This window comes from Mus caroli, unplaced genomic scaffold (assembly GCF_978045245.1).
Source record: "Mus caroli unplaced genomic scaffold, Mus_caroli_1 scaffold_14, whole genome shotgun sequence".
In the NCBI taxonomy this organism is placed as follows: Eukaryota; Metazoa; Chordata; class Mammalia; order Rodentia; family Muridae; genus Mus; species Mus caroli.
The window spans coordinates 38,956,594-38,983,591 of NW_028227269.1; the positions used below are offsets into that span (position 1 = coordinate 38,956,594).

At 39.7% G+C, this 26,998-nt stretch overlaps 1 protein-coding gene across 7 annotated transcripts in view; it reads left to right on the forward strand.

The window, feature by feature from the left end:
- Dock4 (dedicator of cytokinesis 4) overlaps nt 1-26,998 on the forward strand; it is a 408,217-nt gene that overhangs the window by 244,836 nt on the left and 136,383 nt on the right. For all 7 annotated transcript variants that reach the window (XM_029484743.1, XM_029484744.2, XM_029484748.1 and 4 more), the window contains exons 13-15: nt 10,507-10,632; nt 20,285-20,409; nt 21,757-21,919. In XM_029484743.1, coding sequence (XP_029340603.1) covers nt 10,507-10,632; nt 20,285-20,409; nt 21,757-21,919 — 414 coding nt within the window. The remainder of the gene's footprint in view (nt 1-10,506; nt 10,633-20,284; nt 20,410-21,756; nt 21,920-26,998) is intronic.

The window sequence follows — 26,998 nt, forward strand, 5'->3', positions numbered from 1 at the left end:
AGTAGAACAGGGGTCTCATAGAGACAGAGATCAGGAGCCAGCAGGATCCTTTCCTTTGGGGGCTTTGCACATGGTAGTAGTGTCAACTCCACAGAAAATTGCTTCTCCATTTTTCAGCTTTCTGTCTTCTCTTTTAAAGATAGGATGTTACTTTCTTATAACTAGCTTCTATAGCCATATTCTTTTTAAATCACTGTCTTTGTAATTTATCTGGTTTACATTCTAACAGTTACAATTAAAAGGAAGGAAATTCCAATGAAATACATAAGAAAGGCTACACTGGAAGTTGTATAAATGAGCATATTTTTCCTAGAGTGGGATCTTCAGTTGTTTGAACTGCCTAATATACATGTATATATATATATGTTACATTTTAAGATATCCTATGCTCAATGACTAGTGACCATTTGATAAGTATCCATTTTATGAATGATAAAATAAAATTAGAAGCTATATTGCCAATTATAAGATATGTAGCTGAAGCTTGTCTCATGGTCTCCTAGTGCCAGATCAAACAGCAGGAAGTTGGAAGTGTTTGTCAAACCCCTAAGGGAGTTTATAGTTCACCCTGGCTTTGAGGGCAAGGCTCTTAAGGTGCTTTCCAAAGCCTCACTAAACAGCACTCTTCAGTGCCTTTTCATTTTTTTCTCTAACAGTGTAAGAACCTTCTCCGTGCTTCCGAATGTGACCCTAGCATAATGCCTTAGAAGAGCAATAGTTTGGGAAGAATATGAGTTCCATGGATTTTTTTGCACAAGTTACCAAAATTTAAAAGGGGTTGGGTATTCAATTTGAAAGAAAAGGAAATATAACTTAGAGAAAATCAGTAGTGCTTAAGAGATGCAAAACCTGAGATCTGGGCATTGTTATGATAATGAATAGAAAGAGAAGGGAAAGCTGCCAGTGACTACTTTATGTGTTTACTTCCCTGCTCTGTTCTCAGGGCAACCTGCTGAGCTGGGGGTCTCATCTTCTAAAACAATTTGTGATATTAAGTTTAATCCCTCATTATTTTTTTACCAAATTATTAAAATTACACATAATGATTATCCTGCCAGTCCTTTTCTATGCCGCTACCAGACCTTGGTTCTACTAGGAATATTTTATTTTATTATTTTTTTTTTTTTTGGTTTTTCGAGACAGGGTTTCTCTGTGTAGCCCTGGCTGTCCTGGCACTCACTTTGTAGACCAGGCTGGCCTCGAACTCAGAAATCCGCCTGCCTCTGCCTCCCGAGTGCTGGGATTAAAGGTGTGCGCCACCACGCCCGGCACGAATATTTTAAAATAGGTATGAATTTTTTAATATCATGGCTGAGTTCAGATAGAGAGCCTAATTCCAGCCTCACTATTGGACTTATTTATTTTTAAACAAAAAGGCAAATGAAACAGTTTGGAGCCTTTTCTTAGCATATTCATATCTTTAAATGCTGACTTTTATGAAAAAGAGGAACCATTAGAGTTTAGTGATTGTAATTTATGAAACTTCTCTTTAAGAAAATAAAAGAAATGAGGATTATTATAGATAGTCCAACTATATTCTTCCTTTCCTATCCCAGTAATTCAGTTTGCGGATTCATTTGTAACTATTTCTGGGTTGTAATATGCCCTTTAACTCGTGTGTGAAAATCTTGTTACATGATTAGCACATCTATTCTTAGCTCAGGTATTTGTAGCGTCTTTATTTATAGAACATACATTTTAACATTTTGTAATCTTCTTCCAAACTTTTGTAGAAACTCAGAATAGAAAATAAAAACCAGTAAGTAGTACAGCTGGGCATGCTGGCACAGTCCTTCAATCCCAGCAGTCAGCAGGCAGAGGCAGAGGCAGATGCATCTCTATGAATTTGAGGCTAGCCAGAACTACATGGTGAGACTTTGTTTGAAAAGAGAGGGGTCAGGAGTGGGTGGGGGAGTACAATATTAGGCTTGCAATAGCTTATATGTCTTAGGTCAACATTTTCATCAATATTGTGATTTTGTTTACACTAAAGGGGTAGGTTTTGTTTTTGTTTTTGTTTTGTTTTTTGTTTTTTTGAACAAAGCATGGTTAAGGTTAATGTCCCTTAAAAACTTCATCATTAGAATATTTTTGGATTGGTTGTTTGATTTGTTGATTTACAATTCCAATTCACTTTCCCACTGAAGATGTTCTAGTACATTTTCTTGATGGACTACTGTGTTACTAGAAAAAAACAAATGTCAAGACTTTTTAAATAATTGGTATTTTTCTTTTTTAATTCTTGGTATAGTCAACTGTGTCACCCATTCTTCTGCTACAAGCATGGACAAGTGGTCAAGGGCAGCAGTGGGGACAGTGACCACATTTACCTGGTGTATTCAAGGCCCTGGTTTTAATCCAGTATAGGGTTAGGGCAGAAGGTGTAAATGTGGTAAGAAACGGAGAAACAAAGTTTGAAGAAAGAGAAATAATGCTACTATATGTAAATATGAGGCTCAAATCTAAACAAATAAAATTTGAATTATTGATCTGAGAGAATGGGGGCCCTGAGAAGGAGAAGAGAGTACTTAAGGTGAACCAACCCAAAAACATGTGATGAGGCTTACTACCAAATAAATAGTACCGAGAAATGATTCCTCTGGTACTGGGCTTTAGAGAGCTGTTCTCGCCGGGGGAGGTGGCGCATGCCTTTAATCCCAGCACTCCGGGAGGCAGAGACAGGCGGATTTCTGAGTTTGAGGCCAGCCTGGTCTACAGAGTGAGTTCCAGGACAGCCAGAGAAACCCTGTCTCAAAAAACCAAAAAAAAAAAAAAAAAAAAAAAAAAAAAAAAAAAAAAAGAAAGCTGTTCTCTGACTTTAAGAGATAATGGGTAGAATGGTTCTTCTTTGGTTGACCTTTATGCCCTTAGTCTGGATTATGTAATAGTTGAGAAAAATTCATACTTATAAAATTTAAACTTGGTGTGTAAAGATAAAACTTATCCTAGCTGAGTAGCCTAAAAATGTAAATATGTAGCCATTGTACATTTAAATGAGTGGGATTCCTGTGCTGGAAAAACATTCACCCAAGATGAGTTATGATAATAACACTAAAGAGTCAGCTGTCACTCAGAAGAAGCAGGTACAGCCAGTGAAGATCACATCCTAGGAGTCCAGAAAAGTATCTGACAAGAAAAGGCTAAGTAGAATTCAGGACAGTCTAATGTAATAACAAGATTTAAAACTAATGCATAAAAATTGCTGATTGAGTTTGTATTCTGCTGACATTACTCTACACACTGGCATAACTCATTTAAAAAAACAAATAAAAATTGTATCATCTTGGTGCTTAAACTCTATGATGGTCCTGGATAGAGTGAAAATTCTTCTTTAATGCTTAGTAAGGGGGTGAGCACAGTTGAAACAAATGAATCAGTTCTCTGAAAATAAAGCTCAATTCCAACAGAATTCTGCACAAAGGGAAAATGAAATGGAAAAATCTGGATAAACACTTAAAAGATATAGAAAAGTGAATGGAAAGGCCAGTATGGGTCTAACAGGGCTTACGGAGGTGGTACAGGTAAAGGAAAAAGTGGCAATATTTGAATGTTAAGGACTGAGGAAATGGAAGCGCTCGGATGAAAGAAGGGAAATCATAAAGCGAGAAGATGCAGTTCAAGCTGTATCTCAATCAGTTACGAAACCACAGAACACTAAAGCCCAAGCTAAAATCCAGGAGGAAAATGCTGCTTACCTCACTGCCCTCCAGTGTAGCATCAGCAATTGTAAAGGTCTGAACATCATAGGAAGTCACAGAATTGCTTTAGGGAAAAGGCCAACTTTGCATCCTACATCTTGCTACATTATACCTTCCAAGTGAGAATGATTCCAATTTCAAGTAAATAGTTCTAATTTCAAATAGAGTCATAGAAACCCTAACATCCATATTCATGGAAAGAAATAGGAATGACCACAAGGGAAAGGAAGACTGAGAACAGGAGCAAAGAAGGACACATGAGAAGAGTGTGCAGGGAGGATGGGAACATGGCCTTACATACACCTAAGCATCAGCAAACAGCACAAGTCAAAAGATGTCCTCTTTAGAGATAGGATGTCTTTCCCCCCTCCACCATTGCAGGAAGAGACATGCACAATTAAATACAGGCTTTAAGTCAATCGTTTGTGTTAATTTTGTTTAAAAGTAGAAATGGAATATAGTATTTCCAGAATCATAGGACAATAGGTAAAATATGAAAACCCAACTCAGAGTCTTTAAAGTCATGGTTTTGCAGTTTTACCTTGTTACATCCACAGCTGTGAGCTATTTGGTTCATTAGAAATGAAGGGGGGGGGGGAAGAAAAAGAAAAATCTAAGTCATTGAAAACCAGTAAGGCAGGAGGATGCCTAGATGGACTTGCCGGCTGAGCATCTGGGGATCTGAAGTTTGTCTCTGGTTCCCTGTTCTGGTTTATATCTGGATAATCCCATCCAAAGCCCTGTGTGATTAGGGACCTTTCCACCTTCGTATCTCTGTTTGTCCCACTTACATCTTGTTCCCACCTTCCAGGTTAGAGCTATGATGTTGATAGATAGCTTTGTCTTGGAACCCTCCACACAGAACTGATCATGCACTCAGTAAACCCTGGGCTCTATATACTGATAAAAAGCCAGGCCTAGTAAATGTTTTCCTCCTGCCTTATTAATTGTATTACTTCCTAAAGTTTTATTTTACTTTAATTGATTTCTGTTTGTTATATTCTATTCTTCCCTCCTCGTCCTCTGCCTCTCTGACCCAAGACAGGGTCTTGTGTGCCCAAGACTAGCTTTGAACTTGCTTCTGTAGCTGAGAACAACCTTGGGTCCTCATTCTCCTGCCTCCGACCTCCTGAGTGCTTGGATTGTGGGTATGGACCACCGAGCATAGGTAAAAAGAGTGCTTTCTCAATGTATGGCACTTGGGAAACGCTTGCAGCTTAGAATGGAACCTAGTTTGTTGGTTTCCGTGGCTGGGGAGAATAAGGGAGAAATGAGTGACAGATCAGTATCCAATAGCAACTCTACGACAGTTGCAGCCACCCCTGCTACCGTTTTCGAGCAATTCCTATCAGGCTTTACCTAAAGAGTTCTGTAAAATTTATGTCATTATGTTTATATTTTGGAGATGGGAACCGAAGCATGGAGAACTCCACATTGAGACGGCATCCTTCAGCCTTCTCATGCACTTTTTTAAATGGCACACTTAATAGCATATCTTTAGCAAATGTTTGTTGTGATTTTCCATTTTGCATTGCTGTGTATTCACAGCTATCTGTTATTTGGTTCATTAGTGACAAAATGGCTGATGTAACCTAAAATCAAATCTGGCTGCTTCTTACAAATCATGCTGTGCTTGCCACTTTCAATATAAAAATGCAGAATTTCATAAGCCTAATAAGAGCCATCTTCTAAAATGAGTTATCTCTAGTCCCCATAAAATGAGAGTCGCCAAACAGTCAGCAGAGCCTTAGCCTTTCTTTATGCTGCTGCTGTTCTCTGAGCATGATAATGAATAATACAGTTTCAGGGTTGATTGGGGTTTGCTTTGTTTGTCTGGTTGGTTGGTTTGTTGTTGTTTGTTTGGTTGTTGTTGTTGATGTTGTTTTTTGGCAAACTCCAGATTAACTAATGACTACGTGTTGGCTTAAAATTACACAGCAGGTCTTTCTAATTGGAGCGCAAATGTTGAGGCTGCCATGCAAGTTCAGGTTGATGATGGTTCTTCTAGTAAGGGCAACATGCCTCCCAGAGCCAGCTCTCTTTGAACATAGTTTTGGGTACTGTTCCTGAGGCTGTTACAAAATGCCTGACAAAATCAACTAAAAAGAAGGTTCATCTTGGCTTGTAATCTCGGAGGGGACTTGATCCATCCTAGCATGATACCAGGAACAGGAAGCCACTGAGTACAGTTGGTCCTCAGTCAGGAAGAGAGATGAATGCAGATGCTAAGCACAATGTCTCCCTTTCCTCTTTATTCAGTGCAAGACATCAGCCCGCTGGTGTGTAGGACATATAATCCACATTCAGGGTCGATCTTCCCTTCTTTAGGTAAACCTCTTTGAAACCACTTTCAAAGCAAATGTGTGTCTCACAAGTGATTCTCAATCTAGTAAGGTTAACAGTGAAGAATAACTTACATCAAGGGCTAGAAAGAAAAAAAAAGAGAGATTGGAAAACATAATTTATTTTCTAAAATTAAAAGTAACTTAGTTCTTTGGCTGATTTTATCGGTTATCATAGAGCTCTGTATAATTTTTCTCTCAACTTAAAAATCTTCTCAGCAATCATTTTCTGTATATTGCACTCATATACTTTGCCCCAACTGTCTTATTGTCTGTTCACTTATACGTATCTTGACTTAGCAATTCCTTAGGACCAGAAATTCTGTGGTATACATCCTTGTATTCTCTCTTCTGCTTCCTCACACCATAAGCTACCTATCCCCATACTGATCATATCAAATAATGGTAAGAATCCAGAAAAGTATACAGACCAAACTCTGGAAGTGATCACCTCTGAGATCAGTAGAATGCCTAGATAGTAAAGTAGCAAAGGATGGAAATAGAAAGCCAATTCCTCTTTTGTGAGCTTCTCACTGGCATGAATGAGTAGCCCTGAAAGATTAAACTAAGCTCTGAATACCTAGAGTGATTAAGAAATTCTCTTTTTTACCCCCTTGGGTTCATTAAATATAATTGACAAATAAAAATATGTATGGGATTACATTGTAAATGTGATCCTGTGATTTATGTTTACATTATGAAATGAGTAAATGAAGGTACTTAATGTATATGTCATCTCACATGCTTGTATTTATTTGTTTGTTTGTTTGTTTGTTTGTTTGTTTTTACGGTGTGGTGAGAACCTTGAAAATCTAAGTGAAATTTTCTATCCTTTCCAGAAGTCTTCGCATGTCCCTCATTCCCCGACCAGCTCTACTTACCCTCAGACAGTCTTCATTCTTCTCCTGTTCTTTTTTTTTTATACATCAGTATGTAAATATTTGTCAAAACTCCCCTTTGTAGTGATGAGCAATTTTTTACCCATTCTGTTGATAGTGTTCTGATGACTAATTTATTCAGTCTGTAGTGGTAAGGTCACAGTAACTAAGGACCACTATAAAAATAACATCAACAATCTCTATGATGGCAAAATAAATAGAAATGTCATGATGTTTCTGTGGAGCTGCTCCTTGTGGCCCAGCTGCTGGCACCATGTGTTGTCTTTTTATTTTAGTTTGTTTGCTGAAATTATACACTTGCTTCATTGTTGGGGCCAGCCAGCAACTCACATATCCGGGTTCGAGCCTGGAAGGCATCTTGGAACTGAAAGAAAAGAGGGAGCCTAGGTTGAGAAATAATGGAACCAAGACAACTAGTCTGCTCAAGGTTCAAATGTTTAATGGCGGACACACTTTATAAAGGAGGGGGGAAAGTCCATTCCTGCCAATTCATTCTTGAAGCCTGGAACCAGCTGCAGGTGATAACGTGCAGGATAGGGAATAGCTCTGGGGCCTCTCAGCAGGTAGCAGTATCTTGAAGAGGAACAGCGAAAGTGGCTCAAAAGTGATCTAGGGAAGAAGGTTCCACCCTAGACAATCTCCCTAGTGGCAGCAAGGTCAAGTTCTGGCTCAGCCTGCTTCAGGCTTGTGGGAGGCTACACTTCATAGCTGAGAACAACTTTGAGTTTCTTCCTCATCCTTTTACCTCCACTTCCTCAGTGCTCAGATTGAGGGTATGGATCACCAAGGCTGGATAAAAGGAGTACTTACTTAATATATGGCTACAGGGAAACTTGTGGAACTGGGGAGAGAACCTAGTCTGTTTTCATAGCGTAGTTGTTCTGTAGTGGAGAGTTGTAGTTTGTGGGAAAGCCTAACTGTTTGGAGCAGAGCATGTGTCTTGTAGCCAGTCCTTCCATTCAGTTGACTTTTCCACTTCTTGATTGTGAATTCTTCATTCTGGAGAACATGGGTCAACCGCAAATGACAATTACTGCCCCCACTAGCACCAATTTTTGTCACTAGGATAGTGAAATTAACCAGAGTTAGGACTTTTTTCTCTATTTTTCTAATTTCTAGAATGTATCCAGCATGTAAGTGATTTTCCTTTTCCCATCCTGTCTTCTCTAGGTTTCCCCCATCACTTTGGAGTTCCCTTCTGACATCCACTAGCTAGCTGGCTGCCCCCGGCCTGCTGCCTTCTTGACACCCTTCAGTCTTTTGCCCTCCCTTCTCCATGTCACTTGCTCTCTAGACATCAATGCATCTCCTGTGCATTATTGCTCTCCCTCCATCCATTTCTCTCCTGACAGGGTACTTTCTCTTTCCCACATCTTCTTTAATTTCTCCAGGATGCCATTATTTTTTTTTTTTTTTTTTTTTGGTATCTAATTCTCTAGAAAGAATTCACTTTTTGTTTTTGTTCTTTTTTTTTTTTAAAGGAGGTATTGAAGGAGGAAGGAAGTGTGAAAGGGGAAGAGACTGAAGGCTAAATAAATGCGGCACCCATTGGATAAACAGGAATCCTAGTCAGTTTTGCCCATTCCCCCTCCTATCCTGAAAATGATAGTCTATGTTTTTTAATTCTTGCAGAGATTTCCCCTGTCTTTCTTTGTATTTGCCACATGGTGCTGCAAGTGTCCCAGATCAGGCCCTTCCACAGACATCCTGATAAAATGATTGTCATTTGAAAAATATAATAGAATCTCAAGATCTATGTCAACTCCCTCACTCTCTAAGAATTCTGGGACTTTTGAACAGTGCCTTCCCCAGCAGGAATCATTGTTTTATGAAACTGTGTGTGGCACATGTGGGTCTTCTACACACTCCAGCTCCTGGTGACGCTGCTGGTGATGTTGTGGGAATTGAAGGCTAAAGGACAATAGTGGGAAATGAACAGCCTGTGATGACTCGATGGGGCAGTGGGGGCCTGGAGTTAGGAAGAAGAGCTGCTAGGTCAGAGAGATTAGAACCCGTGCTGCCTGGTGTTTGTTCCCTGGCCGAAGAGTTTTGAAAGGAATCTGATTGTCCTATGAAGTATCCTGAAGCTGCTCTGAGGGTTGCCATCCATCCACTAGTCCAGATGGCTGGCTTCTTTCTAACTTCAGTCCTCATGACTATGGAAGGGCTGATCATCCTCCTCTTCTGCTACATATGAGCTGGGTCAGGTGGGATAAAGAAGGGAGAGTTCCAGAGAAGTGGAGAGCAGGGACAAAGTGTTGAAGCCTGCTAGACTTCACTCCCAAAGCCCTTCTCTGAGGCACACGTCCTATGAGACAAGCCCAAGGCAGGGCTTCCTTTCTAGTTCTTGTCTTCCTTATGACCCCTGTTTTAAAACAAACAAGTCAACAAAACACCTCTCACTATTCTGTATTTTTCATACTGTTTATGGAGAATAAAAGGAAAACCCTCATGGGCCTGTGTTGCACATAAGGTTTGCAGGGTTTTTTTCCAGTGTAATTGAGGTTATTTGTATATCGTTTTTTAGAGAGCATTGTAGTACTGTAAATGAATGACTGAGTTATTCAGGACAAATAATGTTTTAGATTAAAGGTCATCTGTAGATGGCTGTATTATCTTCTTTACTCTATTATCCTGCCTCACTTTAGACTGAGTGCAGGTTTTTTTTTTTTTAAAAATGGCTCACTTTTTTAAAAGAAAAAAAAAAGTCACTCGGAGAGGTTTCATTTTCTCCTGCTGATACAGGGGAGAGGGTTTTTGTCTTTTTTGTTTTAAAAATGAGGAAAAGAGGAGGGAATTGAAGACGATGCTGTGTCTTTGAAGTGATAGACTAGCATTTCCCCATTAGTCTCCTTTTTGTTGCTCCTGCCTTAGAATTGAGAAAATTACATATGAAGTAAACGTCCTCTTCTGCATGTCCTGCTGTGATAATGTCGCTGTAATTGGGATAAAGAAGAAAAACAGATAATTTTAAACTGACTGGATTCCTTCTTGTTTGTCAAAGTATCCTGTGTCTTAATAAATTCTCAGAAAATCATGCCACTTTAAGTCTCTGTATTTTATCAAATTAAGAATGTAGCCTTGATATTATTCCAATTACTTTTGTTGCTTTAATGTCAAGAAAAGTCTTTTTTTTTTTTTTTTTCAAAAAACAAACCTCTTGAATGCCTATATCTTAAGGTTTGTTTCCTGGCTTGTACTATTTGATAGATCATATTGAGGCATTGTAGGGTTGAGAAAGGGTAAGGCTCTAATTTGATTTCATTGCCCATTATCTTTCTGGAGAGTAAGTACTGCCAAAGAGGCACATTCTGACAGCCAGGGCGCCATGGCTAGAAACCTGCCTCCCATTCTTAACCTCCTGCCAGTGATTCTCCAGTTCCTAGAAACTGGGAAACTCCAGTGTCGATGTTGGAAGAGTGTTACCTACAGATCCTTCCTAGTCTCTATCAATTCTGTGTGGCTAGTAAAACCTCATACGTTAAGCTTGAGCTTGTGGGGGCCGCACTCGCTTCTTAGGGACCACGGGTCACTTATGGTAACTGGCGTGTCTCTCCTCTGTTTCAGGATTAGCAGTTTCCCTCCAACTGTTACACGGAGACATTGAACAGATCAGAAGAGAATACTCCTCAGTGTTCTCTCACGGAGTGTCCATAACGCGGAAGCTGGGTTTTTCTGACATTATCATGCCTGGTAGGTGACTCGGTGTGCCCCACAATGGTGAAGGATGCGCATGGTCTCTGCTTTGTCATTTGAGGAAATTGTCACATTGTCAGCTTTGAAGTGTTCCTGGGGGCCTGTGGGAAAACTAAGCGAGGTGAGTGGTAAAGAGCAAATGAAAAAGTGTTATCTGAAATGACGTAACTCTGAGGACCATGGCGGTATTTCTTTTATGACTGCAATAACAGTGAAAGCTGAGATCCCATCCAAAAATATATGATCTCTTTGTGGAGAAGTTTAGGTCATGTTAGGTGATATCCTCTTAGGTCTTCCTATTCTTCGTTTGGTTTTTGTTTCTAAACATGGAGAACAGTATAAGCACAAAAGAAGGTGAGTTATATGTAGAGGATCAAAATATGATAAAAATATATGCTTAAAAAGTCATGCCCAATGAAGACCAACTTGCTTGAGAGTATTAAAAGGTGTTGAAGAGGATCTACACATCTGAATAGTAAAGGAGGTGGTGATGAAGGTGGAAGAGATGAGGGGTGAGCAGAAGATATAACAATAAAGCTGTAATATTTGATTTCTTCACCAAACAGACATTTTCAGTACCTCTTTAAAGATAAAATCTTTTAATATGGCTTTTTAATTTTTTTTTTATTATTACACAGTAGGGTCTTCAGAGCTGATGATTCCAGCCTTCCCCAAGTTACAACTCCAAGGGACAACGCCAAGGCTGGCTCTAAGACCTAGCAGACCTGCCTAGAAAAGACCCCAAACATTCTGTATCGCCCACTGTCCCATTTACTGATCTCTTGATTGAAATTCATTCCTGCAGGGAAGGCTGGCATTGCAGCTTGGAAGGTTTTGTGGAATGACCTGGCCCAGTCATCTTTCGCATCTTGCAGGACTGTTGTGGAAAATGACTGTTTATAGATCTGTTTACGTGGTGACATGCTATCCAGTGGCTCCTGCAACCGTTCATTTATTTCCCTAGTTGCTATAAATAACTGGTATTTCCTCCTTAACAAAAAAGAAAAGCATTCATCCCACTGGGAAGCAAATTGATGGGCAAATCTAATATAAAAAACATATTTAGAGCAGAATGTGGCCAGCTGCTGGGAGAATTCCTCATCTTGGTCCCTGGGCTATATCACTAAGGAATGGAAAAATATGAAATGGGACTTCTCTGGCTGAAGAACTGTCTGGGTGGCTCAGTGTTTATGTAGCTTTTGTCTGGCTTTAATGATGGGAGGAGCTGAGAATGAGGCTTGCTTCTGCCTCTTGCTGGCAGAGCTCTGTAATGTATGGTTCATACTCTCCAAGCAAACATTCCTTCCAGACAGACACATCTCTGCTTGCCATGAGCCTGCAAGAAAGCTTTTGAAAACCCATTTCATCATTTCCTCTTTTTTTTTTTTTTTCTTTTCTTCCTTGACCTCTTACTATTCCAACCAAGCTGGAGATAAGAGCAATGCATGTAGGTTCCTAACCATCAGAGTACAGCTGTCAGACTCACTGGAATGTATACAGTGACAAATAGTCACTGCTCTGCTGTCCTTTGTTGCTTTCAAACTAACCAGTGGCTTAGTGAAAACTTGAGTTGAATGTTCCAGTGAGGAAATATTTATGAATAACATTTCTGGTCACAGTGCCTGTGGACCATCTGCAGGCATGGCCCCTCCTATCTCATTTCCTAGACTGTCCTTCAGACTTTATTTGTATCGAGTATTCTGATGGGGCCAGAACAGGTGAGGCCCACCTTACACCAAGAGGATCAGGTTCATTAACACAGACACACAGTCTGTCTGCAAAATGAGACAGAAATGGACACAGAACTTTATTCAGGTCCATAGGATATCATCAGTGCTTCTTTTTGAAACTGGAAGACCTGGAAGCAGAAGTCCATTCCTAGCCATTGCTGTTGAACAGCTCATGACTTATTGCCTCATATTAAGGTGGAAGAGGGAGTGGCTGCCTTTGTGCTTTCAAGCCTGTGGATCAGACCCTGAGCGCCTATTGTTTTAACTATTCATTTGTTGTTGTTGTTATTAATTATTTTAATATACTGATTTCTGGCTACAAAAAGTCTTTTTCTAAGATGACTTATCATTGTGATATACAAACCAAATACTATCTCTAAGGGAAATTTCATGCTACAGTCTCTAGTGGAGGACAGCTAAAAAAATTTTTTTTTTAATTTTAGTTTTTTCTTATTCACTTTACATCCTGCTCACTGCCCCCTTTCCTGGTCACCCACTCTCTCTTCCTCTTCTCCTCTGAGTAGAAGGGAGCCCCCTGGTATCCTCCCACTCTGGCACTTCAAATCTCTGTGATGCTAGGCTCATTCTCTCCCTCTGAGGCTAGACAAGGCAGCCCAGCTAGAAGAACATATCCCACATATGTGTTTTTGGGACAGCCCCTGCTCTAGTTGTTCAGAAACCACATGAAGACCAAGCTGACATCTGCTATGTATGTGCAGGGAGGCCTAGATCCACCAATCCAACACCCTTTCATGTTAAAAGTATTAGAGAAATCAGAGATACAGGATACATACCTAAATATAATCAAAACAATATGCAGCAAGCCAATAGCCATCATCAAACTAAATGAAGCAAATCCACTCAAATCAGGGACAAGACAAGGCCGTCAACTTTTTTTTCTATCTATTCAATATAGTACTTGAAGTTCTAGCCAGAGCAATAAGACAACTAAAGGGGATGAGGGGATACAAGTTGGAAAGGAAGAAGTTAAAGTATCACTATTTGCAGATGATAGGATAGTATACATAAGCGACTCCAGAAATTTTACCAGAGAACTCCTACAACTGATAAGTACCTTCAGCAAAGTGGCTGGATACAAAATTAAGTCAAGGCTATTAGTAGCCCTCCTTCATACAAATGATAAATGGGCCAAGAGAGAAATTACGGAAACAACACCCTTTACAATAGCCACAAATAATATAAAATACCTTGGTGTAACTCCAACAAAGAAAGTGAAAGATCTCTATGACAGCAAAATATTTAAATCACTGCTCTCCACAAAAATGTAGGGTGAGCCCAAATGTAATTTCAAATAATGAGTAGCCACTGCTTAAGAAGAAATAAGAAGTGGTAAAATTAATTTTAGCAGCATATGTTATTTAGCTCAGTGCATCCCAAAATATTATCTTGGTAGGTAATCCACATGAAAATTTTCTAATGAGTTATTCACACTGTTTTCCAGTCTCAGTCTTTGCAAGCTGCTGAGTACTGGACTTTGATGTATCTTTCTCTCTATAGCCAAGTCACAGTTCAATTGCTCAGTTGCCACATGGAAACAGTTACTATATTGGACAGCCTGGCCCTAAATGTCTTAACAGACCCCATGCAAACCAGGCCCAGGCCATCTGGAGTATGAGGAAGGTCTGGGTTCCACAAGACGTCTTGGAACAGCTCTCTTGATGTGTCTGGTAGGTCATAAGAGGCTGGCTCTTCCCCTCTGCACACCCCTTAAGCGCTCACTTCTTCTTACTCTAGGTTTATATTGTAGGTGAATCTGTCATTGTCTTTATCATGATCCCTTGACTTCATCTTCTTGGCTTATGTCCTGTTCCCTGGAGACGAGCTCCCACAGAGTGATTGGTTAAACTGTCAAGTTTTGCTAGAGAAAACATCATTAACACTTTCTGGGGCTTTCTGTAAATCTTTCAGAAATTCTAATTCTAAAGAGAATTAAGTGTAACTGCCAAGGTGTTAGGAGGACAAGGGCACTGAGATCTAGAGACTAATTTTGATATTGAACTTAAGATTTATTTACATTTATTTTCCAAATAACTTGGTGATTTATAGGTCTAGGATAATAATAGAATAAATGTTTCCATAGTGTTTCTTTAAAAAAAAAGGAATTTCATTCTTTTAAATATTGGCATTATGTTTTGCTACTTACTGGTAAAGAAGCGCATGGGTCAGATAGAATGAATCCTACAGTAATCCTCGTTTGGGAGAAAATAGATTAGATGAATAGAAATTAGTATGACATGATTTAATCTTACTTAAAAATGTATTACACTTGGTCAAGATCCCTCATGCCTCTCATCCCAGGTACTTGAGACCTGAGGAAGGAAGGATCACAAATTCAGGGTCTGCCTAATATTGTAAAAGTGTTTTCCAAATTTAACTAAAGTTCACTATGCTTTGGTTGGAGTCACAAAGATTCTTGGTCACATTAGAGCCATCACTTATGTTGGATATGAACCCCTAGTCACATGGAGAGATGGTATACTTTCAGTCAGAAGATGTCAGTGACTAGAGAGAGATGGAGGATTTCCTTCCAGCCACAGGTCAGACCAGACCCAGGGATTGACATTAATATTTCAAGATTGGCCTGAGCAATTCCTTGGTCAAGTGTCCTGTGGTGACAGCAGCTGAATTCTTTATTCAGAGAGTTACCAGTAGCACTTTACATACACATCTTAATCTCTACACGTCAGTTTCATCTATCAAATGGAATGGTTAGTGCCTTCCTCTGAATGCAAGGCAAGATCTAGGTAGACATTCAAGAGCTTTATGAAGAAGCCAACTCATAGCAGCCATTTAGTAACATGAGCTGCTGTTGTTCATGCTGCTGGAACTACTACTGTAGAGGAATAGCCATATCTAAAACTGCTAAGACCTAAGTGTTTGAGACCCTAGAGGTGTGTTAGGATTTTCAAATTTTTCCATAGGGCCACACACTTTTAATATGAGCCCTTGGGAGGAGACAGAGGCAGGTGAATCTCTGTGAGTCTGAGGTCAGCCTGGTCTATATAGTTACAGATCAGCCAAGGCTATACAGTGAGATCTTGTCTCAAAAAAATTAAATTAAATTAAATTAAATTAAAAGAAAGAAAGAAAGAAAATTCTAGGTCATTTGCATATTTTTTCTTCTTAACAGAGGGACAGCTTTTCTCTAATTCCATAAACTTTAAATGTTCAGATAAAGAGCTGGGCTGGCCCTGCGAAAGCACTATACATGATAGAGCTGTCATGCATTTTATGTCTGTGTCCAGAGCAAATCCAGGACAGCATAGAGGACCCAGGAGTGAATCCTCTGACAGAGATCTTGCTCATTTTCTTCAAATGATCAATTATCCTATTGACTTCATCCACCGAAGTGCTTTGTTCCCACTAATGTGTCCTTACCCTTTTCTTACCTACAATATTTTGAGAACTCTGTAGGTGTGCACAGGCCAGTGGGCTTGCTATAGAGAAGAGAAAGCAATTAATCCGAAAGATGTGAGGTCTTAATAAACACTGTTACAAACATAGCTGCTCACACTGGCACTGTGACTCCGTTTCATACTTTACAGCTTGTCTTTTAATTACCCAAGATGCTTTTCTAACACCAGTTGGGCTCATTAGTTTTCTCCAGAGTCTTCAAGTACATTGATTTTAATTAGCACTTGTTTCAACTTTCTCATTCTGCATATTTTGGCAAAATGTGGCACCTTGTGGTATTGGAACATAGCAAGTTGCAAAATTCCTGGAGAGAGGCATATGTAGAATGCCACCAGAAGAAGCTGTCTTCTCATCAAGTGTTAGTTCTGCAGTGGAATCTCATTTAATCTAAAGGATTTGCAAAAGTTGGGAGGAGGGTGTCACAGGCATGGGAACAGTTTAGGAGCAGAATATTAAAGCGTGTGTATAAGGTTTTTCCTTTTTAAAAAAAAAATAGTGGTATTTGTTCTTTCAAAGTGTTAAACATTTCTATAATGTATATTGATCACATCTCTCCTACTACTTTCCTCTTACTCCCTGTAGTGTCTCTACCCTGCTCACCTTCCAACTTCATTTCTGTTTTTATTTTTAGTTTTGATTAATAAACCCTTGATCCAGTTCATGCTGCCCATATACACGTGGGGGCAAGGTCATCCACTGGGGCATGAACAGCCTATCAGGAGCCACAGCCACAAAGGAAAGTGACCCTTCCTCTCTCAACAGCCATTAACTTGCAAACAGTTCCTCCAATACAACAGAGTGAAGTCCCCTTCCATGCAGGACTTTTGACCGGCTTGATCTGCTAAAGTATGGATGTACTCTATTCTAGAAGTTCCTTTATAAGTCATAGAAACACCATTATAACAAAGGTATTGTAGGGGCCAGCAAGATGGCCCAGGAGGGAACAGTGCTTACATAAAGACTAATAACCTGAATTTCACCCTTATAATCCATGTAAAGGTAGAAAGACAGAAAGACAGAAAGATTGTCCTCTGAACTCCACATGTGCATCATGGCACGACCCCTCCCAACTAATGATACTACTACTGCTACTATTAATAATAATAATTAATAATGTGAAATTGAAGTTTTAAAGTATGCTGTCTAATGCCTTTCTTCTCTTCACCTCTGCCTTTATTTCCCTACTATTTTTATAACACAGAAACTAGAGTCCCAGGGGTTTATATTGTCCACTCTAGACTTAGTTCACAGACTAATGGAGGTAGAAGGCCTTGAGGTCCTTATTCTGCTTGTCTATGACCCTAAAGGCCTTAGGCATATTTGAATTCAAGTATTTCTTTTGTAGTAAAGGAAAAGAAGAATCCAGATATCATGAGTTCAGTTGTCTTTGAGAATTGACTTGAGGATCTAACATCTTTTATTACCTTGCTCTTTTGTTGAAATACACCACTCTACTTTGTTCTTCTCGTCAGGGCCTCTTTTGCTAGCATGATAAAATTATCACTCCTCTGTCTCCAGTGAGTACTGTCTCTCGTTTTCATCTCCTTGAGATCTACAACACTAACCACTGGTAACATACTTCCCATTTTACAATTATTAAAAATCTGACTCGTGAGGATCAGGGAGATGACTCTGTGGGTCCAATGCTTGCTTTCCTTAGAAGCATAAGAAACTAAATCCAGATCCCTAGCACGGGCTTGGTAGCATGCACCTGTATCTCCAGCTTAGGGGTAGTGAGACAGGAGGGCTTGCTGTGAGGTCATGCTAGCTAAAATACAAGCTCTGCATTCAGTGGACACCCAATCACAAAGTGAGGTGGAGGGTGATACCTATGACTGGCTTCCATGCATGCACACACAGTTGCACACATGGATTCACCACATACAACATGGACACAAAGACCTCACTCAATCAATATGGAGCTTCTGCTCTGTTCAGTGTGGCATGCGCTGGGTCTAGGATAGAGTATCTACACATAGGAAATACCCACAGAGCTTTGCGAAGAGCGGAGAGAGAACAGTATGTTACTAGCAGTGCATCCCCTGGCCTTCCAGGATTTGAGCCTACCCTACAGACATTAGAACACACCTTTCAAACCTCCCTCATCGCTTTTGCCTTGCTGAAGATGGAATGTCTGCATTTCCACTAGAGGAGAAAAAACACACCGAGTCTGAAAACGTTGTCATGATAGTGAATCCTTTTGTGTATTGGAAAGATTAATCACTCTCTATGAGAAATTCTCAAGGTAAAAAGCCCTGTGGCTAGATCTCCTGCCAATCAGCATGTGGCTTATAGTCTCTGAGGCGTGTTACTTATGCCATGAAGCAAGAAAATTGTTAGCTAAAATCTTTAAAGTATCTTGGTTTAAATATTGTTATCTTATTTGCCAGACCTGTTAGTAAGAAAAGTGTTGTCAAAAATAGCCTTCCATACAGCTCACTGAACAAATATGTGCAGTCCACACTAGACTTTGTATCAAGATTTTCATTCAGACAAAAAAAAATGGCTTATTTGTTGTAGACTTTGTGATGGAATTTCTAAACTAAATATCACTAAAGGAGTGATTGTATGTAAAGAATATATACACATATATACATATATACTTTATGTGTATATATGTATACATATAAGTATATAAATACATATATACTTTGTAGTCTCACTTTATATATTACTATTTAAATTTAACCATTCATCAGATTCAGTGATCTTAGAATTGAAAACATTCAATATGGACAAACTTTTTCTTTCTAATTATTTTTCTCTAAACAATGCAACACTGGAACTATGAACATTGTATTGGATAGAAGTAACATGAATTCAAACATGCTAAAAGATGTATATCAGTTCTACACAAATAATTATATTGGTTTGTGTAAGGAAGTTGAGCATTTGTGCATTTTGGTATATGTGAGGGTCCCTGGAACCATCTTCGTTGTAATGAGATCAGTTGTGAAAGAGCTCGTAAACTTGTGAAACTTTTGATCCCCTGTCTAGAAATTGAAAAGTGTGGAAGCAGTTAAACCAAAAACTTTGATAAAATATAATTTTTCAGGGAGGGGTAACAATATAATCCTACTAAGGAGCCTTGGCTGGCCTAGAACTTGCTTTGTAGAACAAGGTTGGTCTTAAACTCTTAGAGATCTACCTGCTTCCGTGGATCCAAGTGCTTTGATTAAAGATATGTGCCACCCCACATGTCTATATATAATCTTAACTGTGTTGAAATGCATTGCTTTTCTCCAGAATTGGTAAGCTCATTGTTTTCTGAAGTTGTCTTTCATGAGCTGTATGAGAAGTCTAAAATTCAGGAGACCTCTCTATCAACTGTTCCTCTAAGATGTGCTGTATGTACTCTTTGAAAGGGAAGTTAAGGGATGATGCTTCTTTGACCTTACACAGTTCATCTTTTTTATGCCTATCTGTGTCCTGTCAGCAAGGGGATCACTGTAAGCAAATGTCTGTGGAAGAAGGTAACTGGACATATTGTCTACCCCCTGGTTTTGGAGAACTGGGCAGCTTCTTTTAACAGCTTTAACCAGGAAATTTTACAAAGTTCCCAGCTGCAGATGTGTGTGTGTGTGTGATTATTTTTCCTTCTAGTGATTTGATTCCTTGTAGGAAATTTGTTAATTTGTTTGTTTGAAAGTTCTGTTAAATAAGCTGAGATGCCGGCCCTTCCCGTCACTCTCTAGTTCTTGTGATTTGCCTACTAACTTTACTCCCAGTCCTTTTCTTCTAAGTTTTCTAGTTGGCTTTAGTTTTTGTTTCCTGGAGTAATAAGAAAGGGGCAATATTATAAAACAACCAAAGTTGTATACATCACCAAGGTAAACATACAGGTGATTTTTGTATATCTTGACGTGGTTTGAATCTAGGCTCTTTCTCATTTGTTTTATAGTATGGTATAATCTGCATGGTGTGAAATAGCACACTGAGTTTGTGCGGCTGAGTATGCCACATCTGTTCCCATGCAATAATCTGGACTCTTCCAGCAGTGAGGTCATTCTTGTCCATGAGTCTTGGAAAAAGTTTTCTGCTGTAATTCTTCTCTTTGCAGGTCCTGCCATTGCATTCTGTTTAGGTCTTTCTTTCCTCTAAGGAGCCACATGACTATAAAATAATTATACAGGCTTCGGAGAGCTATCACCACTAGGCTGTCATTTTTAGTCACACCTCATAAATGAAATGAAGGAAATATTGGGAAACGGTGAGACAGCTCCCTCGTCCTCAGCCACCTCATTTGTCTCCTGAATGCCCATTTGCTGCACTGCAGCACCAGAGTCCCAGAGCCCAGCCTGTATCCTCCTCCAGTGTTGATAAGCAGCCAGGGTAGAGACTGTTTTATAAAAGCGTAAATGCCTTGAGACTTTTATATGTGTGATGTAACAATAACCATGTGTTTTTACAAACTAACATTTCTCTTGGTAGAATATTACATGTCCTAATATATGTAACATGCTCTTGGTTTCATTTTTCAACAGGTGAAATGAGGAATGATTTATATATCACCGTAGAAAGGGGGGAATTTGAGAAAGGAGGCAAGAGTGTGGCCAGAAATGTGGAAGTTACAATGTTTATTGTAGACAGTAATGGTCAGCCCTTAAAGGTAAGTTCATTCTGGACAGCCATTGGTCTGACAACCCTTGCTTGGCTTCATCTCTACCTGTGATCATTTAACTTCTCAGTTGCCAGTGTTTTCTTTTCTAACTCTATGTAGGCTTTTTATTTTCTTTTTAAAAAGTTCATTAAGGGGCCAGAGAGATGGCTCACTGGTTAAAAGCACTCAGAGGTCCTGAGTTCAATTCCCAGCACCCACATGGTGGCTCACAACCATCTGATGCTCTCCTCTCATACAGTCATACATTTAAACAGAACACTCACATTATATATATATATATATATACACACACACACATGGAACATGCTATATATATAAATGGAAACGGTGTTTTCACTTTCCTGACTATGTATACCAATAATTTTATTACAATAGTCATTCCTTAAATACAGTATTTTAGTATCATTTAATTTTTTTCTTACTTTTTTTTTGTTCTGGCAATTGGGGAAAAACAAAACAACAACAACAAGAAAAAAAAAGCCAAGCAGAATAAAAGAAACAAACAAATAAAAACTATTTAGCTTGCTGGCTCAGGCCTTTAATCCCAGCACTTGGGAAGCAGAGATAAGCAGATCTGAGTACGAGGTCAGCCTGATCTACAGAGTGAATTCCAACAGCCAAGGCTGCACACAGAAACCCTGTCTCGAAAAACAAACAAACAGCAACTACTACAAAAGCCTACCATGTTTAGTTTTTTATTTTTATTTATTTTTATTTTTTTAGCTAAAGTAGAGTTTGGCAGTACTTGACACTTGGGGAAACAATAACAGACCCTCTTCTGGAAGAAGTGTTTTCTCTGAACACAGCTAGTTTCACAGTGTGTGTGCCTGTTCTTCTAAAGCACTGGTTCTCAACCTTCCTAATGTTGTGACCCTTTAATACAATCCCTCATATTGTGGTGACTCCCAACCATAAAATTATCTTCATTACTACATCATAATGTAAAATATCTGTGTTTTGTGATGGTCTTAAAGCAACTCCTGTGAAGGGGTCCTGCCACCCACATGTTGAGAACCACTGTCCCAAAAGTTGCACTGGACTGTCACAGTCACCCCTGGATCATGGAAGAGCCTCCTGAGTGGGCTGGGAATGTGGTTTTCATGAGTTGAATTCTTATATCACATCCCATACTTAGAATAACAAGCCATGGAGAACCAGGTTCAGAATGGAACTGGTCTCCTCCTCACTAGGTAGAGCAAAGGCAGAAAAAGAACAGAAAAGATAGGTAATGTCTCTTGGGAAGATGTTTGTGAGCAGGCGATCAGCAGTGAATGCTCTGCCTGTTGTGGAAGAGTCTAAATGAACCTGACTCTAACTTACATGTTTCTTCATTAGGATTTTATCTCCTTTGGCTCTGGAGAGCCACCAGCTAGTGAGTACCACTCCTTTGTGCTTTATCATAACAACAGTCCCAGGTGGTCAGAGCTGCTGAAACTTCCTATTCCTGTGGATAAATTCAGGGGCTCCCACATCCGCTTTGAGTTCCGGCATTGTTCCAGTAAGTATGGGTGTGGACCCTGAGGCTTTGTGGGCTTGGGGTGGGTTCTGTACTTACTGTGGGTAGATCTATAGAAAAGGTGACAAAGGAGGAAAGAAGGCAAGCAGTGGGGGCCCTGAAGTGAGGGGACTGACTCCTAGAGAAGCTATGAAAGCAAAGACATGAAAGAAAACACAGGAAGTCCAGGGATTCACTGTAATTTGGTGGCTCGTCGCTTCCAACCTAGAATATTTGAACAGAAGCAGGAGACACAGCTTGTCTGGTGGGCTTCGGCAATCCTGACCTGGTATTACCAGGGAGCTGACTCAGCTCTGGGAAGCCCCCTTGGAATTTTCTGGGTATGTGAAGCTACCAGGAAAGCATCGGTGAAGCTTAGGTTTGTGCTGATTTCTGTATGCCTACATCATTGGGCAGTTCTAGATGATGCTGATATGAGATAAAGTAATTATCTCATTTCCCAGATTTAAGCAGCTGAAGACAAGAATAAGCTTGTCCTTGTGGACATTACTAGTCATATCTTCAGTCTTATTTCAATCTGTTTGCTCCCTTTCTATCTTTCCAAACTGGTTTTCTGCCCCCTCCAGCTCTAGACTAGGGGTTTTCTGACACTTCTGTGCCTCTGACGTGTCAGCACTTACCTGAGGAGTGATTGGCAAGGTTCTAGAGAATCTTGCTCTAGGAGAAGAATGAATATCAAGCAAGCAACACAGAAGAATCACATTGTTAGAGGTGCAGTATGTACTTCCCCCGAACTTCAGGTGGAGGGACTGTGTCTATCATCAGAGATATGGCATTTTTTTTTCAGAATTGGCTAAATCATCTCAGTAAATTGGATTTATAGGGGTGTTTAACAATGCAGAAGAGCTAGGGGGTGGTGCTGAATGCCTTTAATATCAGCACTCAGGTGGCAGAGGTTGGCAGATCTCTATATGAGTGGGCCAGCCTGATCTACAGAGCTAGTCCTATGATGGCCAGAGATCTACAGAGAAACCCTGTCTCAAAAAAGCAAAACAAAACAAAATGTGCAGGGAGATGGAGGTACAACTCTTACTGTTCTAAATTCCCGGGGGAGTCCCAGGGAAAGGACATGAGGGGTACGGACGTGGGGCGGTGCTGCTGGACTGTTCTGTCTGCCAGGCTTTCTTCTTACTTGGAGTTGTCATTGGCTTTAGTTCCAAAATAAGAAGAAAGTAGAGGGAACTAAAGGGAAAGTGAAGAGGAGAAAACACAACAGTGCACGATGTGGAGAGCAGAACAGAGGAGCAAAGGGTGTGTTTAGATAAAATCTGTTTGGTTTCTGCACTCCCAGCCTTGTACCTAAAACATCGTTCACAGTTTTGTTCAGTTTTTGCTGTTGTTATTTTAATTCAGAAGAACTAGCCACAAGAAAAAGAAAAAAAAAAAATCCCCACAGTCCCACCAAATGTAAATGCCCAGTGTAATCATCTTTATCACATGGAGTTCAAATATTCCTGTGTAAGTGATAGTACTTGCTCATATAACATGACTGATTTAGTCATAAAATTGAACACCTACTGGGTGCCAACCACTTTACTGGGTGCTAGGAGCACATCCCAGAGCAAGGTTCCTCCTCTTACAGAGTATTTACTGAGAGAGGGAGAGCAGATAGATGAACAATAAATGCATAAGAAACTGTGGTCACCCCTTATCTGAAGGCTTGTTTCCTGTGCTGTCAGTTACTTCTGATCAAATACTAAGTAGAAAATTCCAGAATAAACCATTCCAACATTTTAAGTTACACCCCATTTCAGTAACTCAGAGAAATCTTGCTCAGACAACACTTTGTCCAACTTGAGATATGAATTGAGATAGAATTGTTTCTTATCTGTGCTGTGTACAGTACCTGCCTGTATGCTAAGCTGTCTGCAATATCCCTGCAGCTACTGAGATATCCCAGTGCTTGTGTTCATTTGAGCTTTATTGTACTTACCGCTAGTCCCCAAATGGAAGAATAGTGATACTAGTGTCTCAATATGTCAAAAAGAAGCAATAAGTTACTTCTATGTGAAAAGAAAGGTGGAAATTCTAAACTTAGTAAGGAAAAGAAAATCTCATATGGAAGTTGATAATATCTCTGTTCTTAGTATCTTACCATCCTAATTTATGAAGATTACCAGGGGTCTATATGGATAGGGAAATCTGATCGATTTATAAGTTTAATACTCTGTATAGTTCAGGCAGCCACTAGGAGTCTTGGGACATGCACCCTGCATACTAGGGTGGGCTGCTGTGTACCAAATGGTGCATAGAACCAAGAAGATGGGGAGGACTAGAAAGTCATGATGCTACACTGCTGATTTACATGGGATAGTCGGGAAGAAGAGCTCTAATGAGGAGATGTAACAAGAAGAAGCTAAAAGAACTGAGCCATGAGATATCCCAGGGAAGAAAATCCCAGGCAAGAACAGTAAATAAAGAGGGCATGAGGTTGAGAAATGCTTTGTATTTTCAAGGAATACTTAGAGACTGGAGCTGTAACAAGGGAACAAGGCCTTATATTGGCTTTTGTGTTCTGGTAATGCCTGTGAATTTTGTTTGAGGAGGAGAGCTGATTTTGAGGGAGGCTCTGGCTACTGTATAGATAATAGACTACAGATAGGCCAGCTGGGAATAGGAAGACTGGTTGGCCCTGGGTGGGGTGGGGTTGGGGGGGTCTTTGCAGTTCTTGAAATAAATAAGAGAGTAAGGTGATAGCAATTTGATCTGTTTCTATAGATCACTCATAGATTAGATGTAGAAGAAAGGAAAACACCAAGGATGACCCAGTATTTGATCTTGAGAATGAAATGTTCATTTAATCAAGTAGGAAGACAACAGGGACCATCTGCTGCAGGGTGGGTGGCAGACACCAAACTTTCCATGTTAGAGATTTGACATCTACTACACATCCCAAAGTCTGAGTTGAAAACTTGCATGTGGGTTATTGTTCTGCTGTAAATATTTAATAAGCAGTATCAGGAGCAGGACTAGCTCTGATCTGTAACATTTGATAATTCCCATGCTATTTTTGTTCCAACTTTTAAGCACTCATATGACTTTATGGAATGTTGGCTTAGGCAAAGATGTCTGTTTCCAGCTGGTGTGATCCAGCGTATTCTATCTCAAGCACAACATCCATTTTGATAATTTTAAAGTCAAGAGACTGGGTAAAATGCCTGAGTAGTAAGTTTGATAGCAGAGGGAAGTCCAAGAATGGAGCTCTAGGGCACATTTACAGCTGGAGAATGAAGAGCTGCCCAAGGACATTAAGAAGGACGCACCAGAAGGTTGAAGGACAATCAAGGAATCCAAGAGTCTAAAGAAAGATCAGTGTTTCAGTGAGAGATATGTAAGATGAAGACAGAGAAATTAATATTCGATTTGAGATCCTAGAAATCACTGGACCTGACAAGCACTGTGGGTGGATTTGTAGTGATAAATTTGAGTTTAAGCATGAGAAGGAGAGAAGGAAAGGAAAACAACAAATAGAGATAAACCATTTAAGAACTTCTGCAATGGAATCATGTCTGTGGGTGGAACAATTCGGTATTATCAAGATGTCCTAACTAAATCTGTAGGTCCAATGTGATCCTAGTTTAAAAAAAAAAAATCTCAGCACATTTCTTAATGAGTAAAATAAAACAGATTCTGAAGTTGATATGAAAAAGCCAAAGATCCAGCATAGTCAATATAAAATGGAAGATAAACAAAGTTGGAGGAATGACATTGCATGACTTTACAACTCGCCATAAAGTACACTGGGTTGGGGTGTATCTCCTTTGGTAGAGTGCTTGCCTAGAAAGCACAAAGCCCCAAGTTCAGTACCTGGTACAATATATAGCAGATGGTGGCACAAGCCTCTAATTCCAGCACTCAGTGAGTAGAGATGCTAGAATAAGGAGTTCAAGGTCCTACTAGACTATTCATCAAGTTCTAGAAAAAATACAGAAATCAACACACTTTGTCTAGTATGAAGGACTAGAAAAAGTATCAGTAGTACAGAATGGAGAACCCAGATATAGATGGAAATAGATATAGATAGACAAAAGATCTTTGACAAAGAAGCAAAGTCAAGTCCATAGAGGTACATTGTACTGGTATATCAGCTCATCCTTAGCTAAAATTTAATCTAGCTACAGACCATATATTCTTTTAAAAAATTAACTCAAATTGACTTATAGGTATAAATGTAAAATATCAAACTATAAAAGTCCCAGAAGGTAACATAGAAGAAAATTTAGATAACCATGATTTTGGCAATGACTTTATACTCAGGAACAGATCCATGAAAAGAAAAACTGATAATCTGAAGGTCATTTTAATTTTAAAATATTTTTCTTAATTCCTTAGGGACTAAGCCTCTTGGTATACAAACAGGATCCCCTACTTCTTCCTGGTAGCCCCTTTCACCCATTGCTTATAGCCCATCTCCAGTCCTTTGTGGCTTTACCCACTCACAGAACTTGTAATCCAAAGCACTTTCTACTAGTAATCCAAAGCAGCCACACTAGGCTGGGACTCAGTTGAGCATTATCCAACAGTTTTCCAAAGCTTCTATTCGCAGCGGATTGTGGGTAAGAAGAAATCCCCAACTGGACAGTGTGTAGAGACTCTGGAGCTCTCAGTGCTAAATGAGATGTCTTTATCACACCAATAGATATGCCTAACAAGGGAGAAGTAAGTCGAGTGGGGCCCTAGATAAAGAATTATAGACAACTAAGGAATGCCGAGAGCAGGGGAAAGTCTTCCCAAGGGAAGAGCCCCCAGGTGGTTATCCAGTACCGAGTATGTGGGAGGGACAAGGGGTGAGGAGGGAAGGGGGGAAAATTATTTCAGTTTCAAAAATAAAAATGAATGAGCCATCAATCTGTGCCAGTACACAACAGAGCCTTAAATGAACACCACAGTGAACAAAGCCAGTCTGAAGAGGCCTCGTGCTGTGTGACTTCAGCTGTGCAGCAGTTTAGAATAGGCAAAACTAGGGAGCTAATAAAATGCTCAGTAGTTTCCATGGGCTAGGGCTAGAAAAATGAGAAGTGTGGTTAGGGGAATGGGGAAGTACCTGGAGAGTTAGGAGGA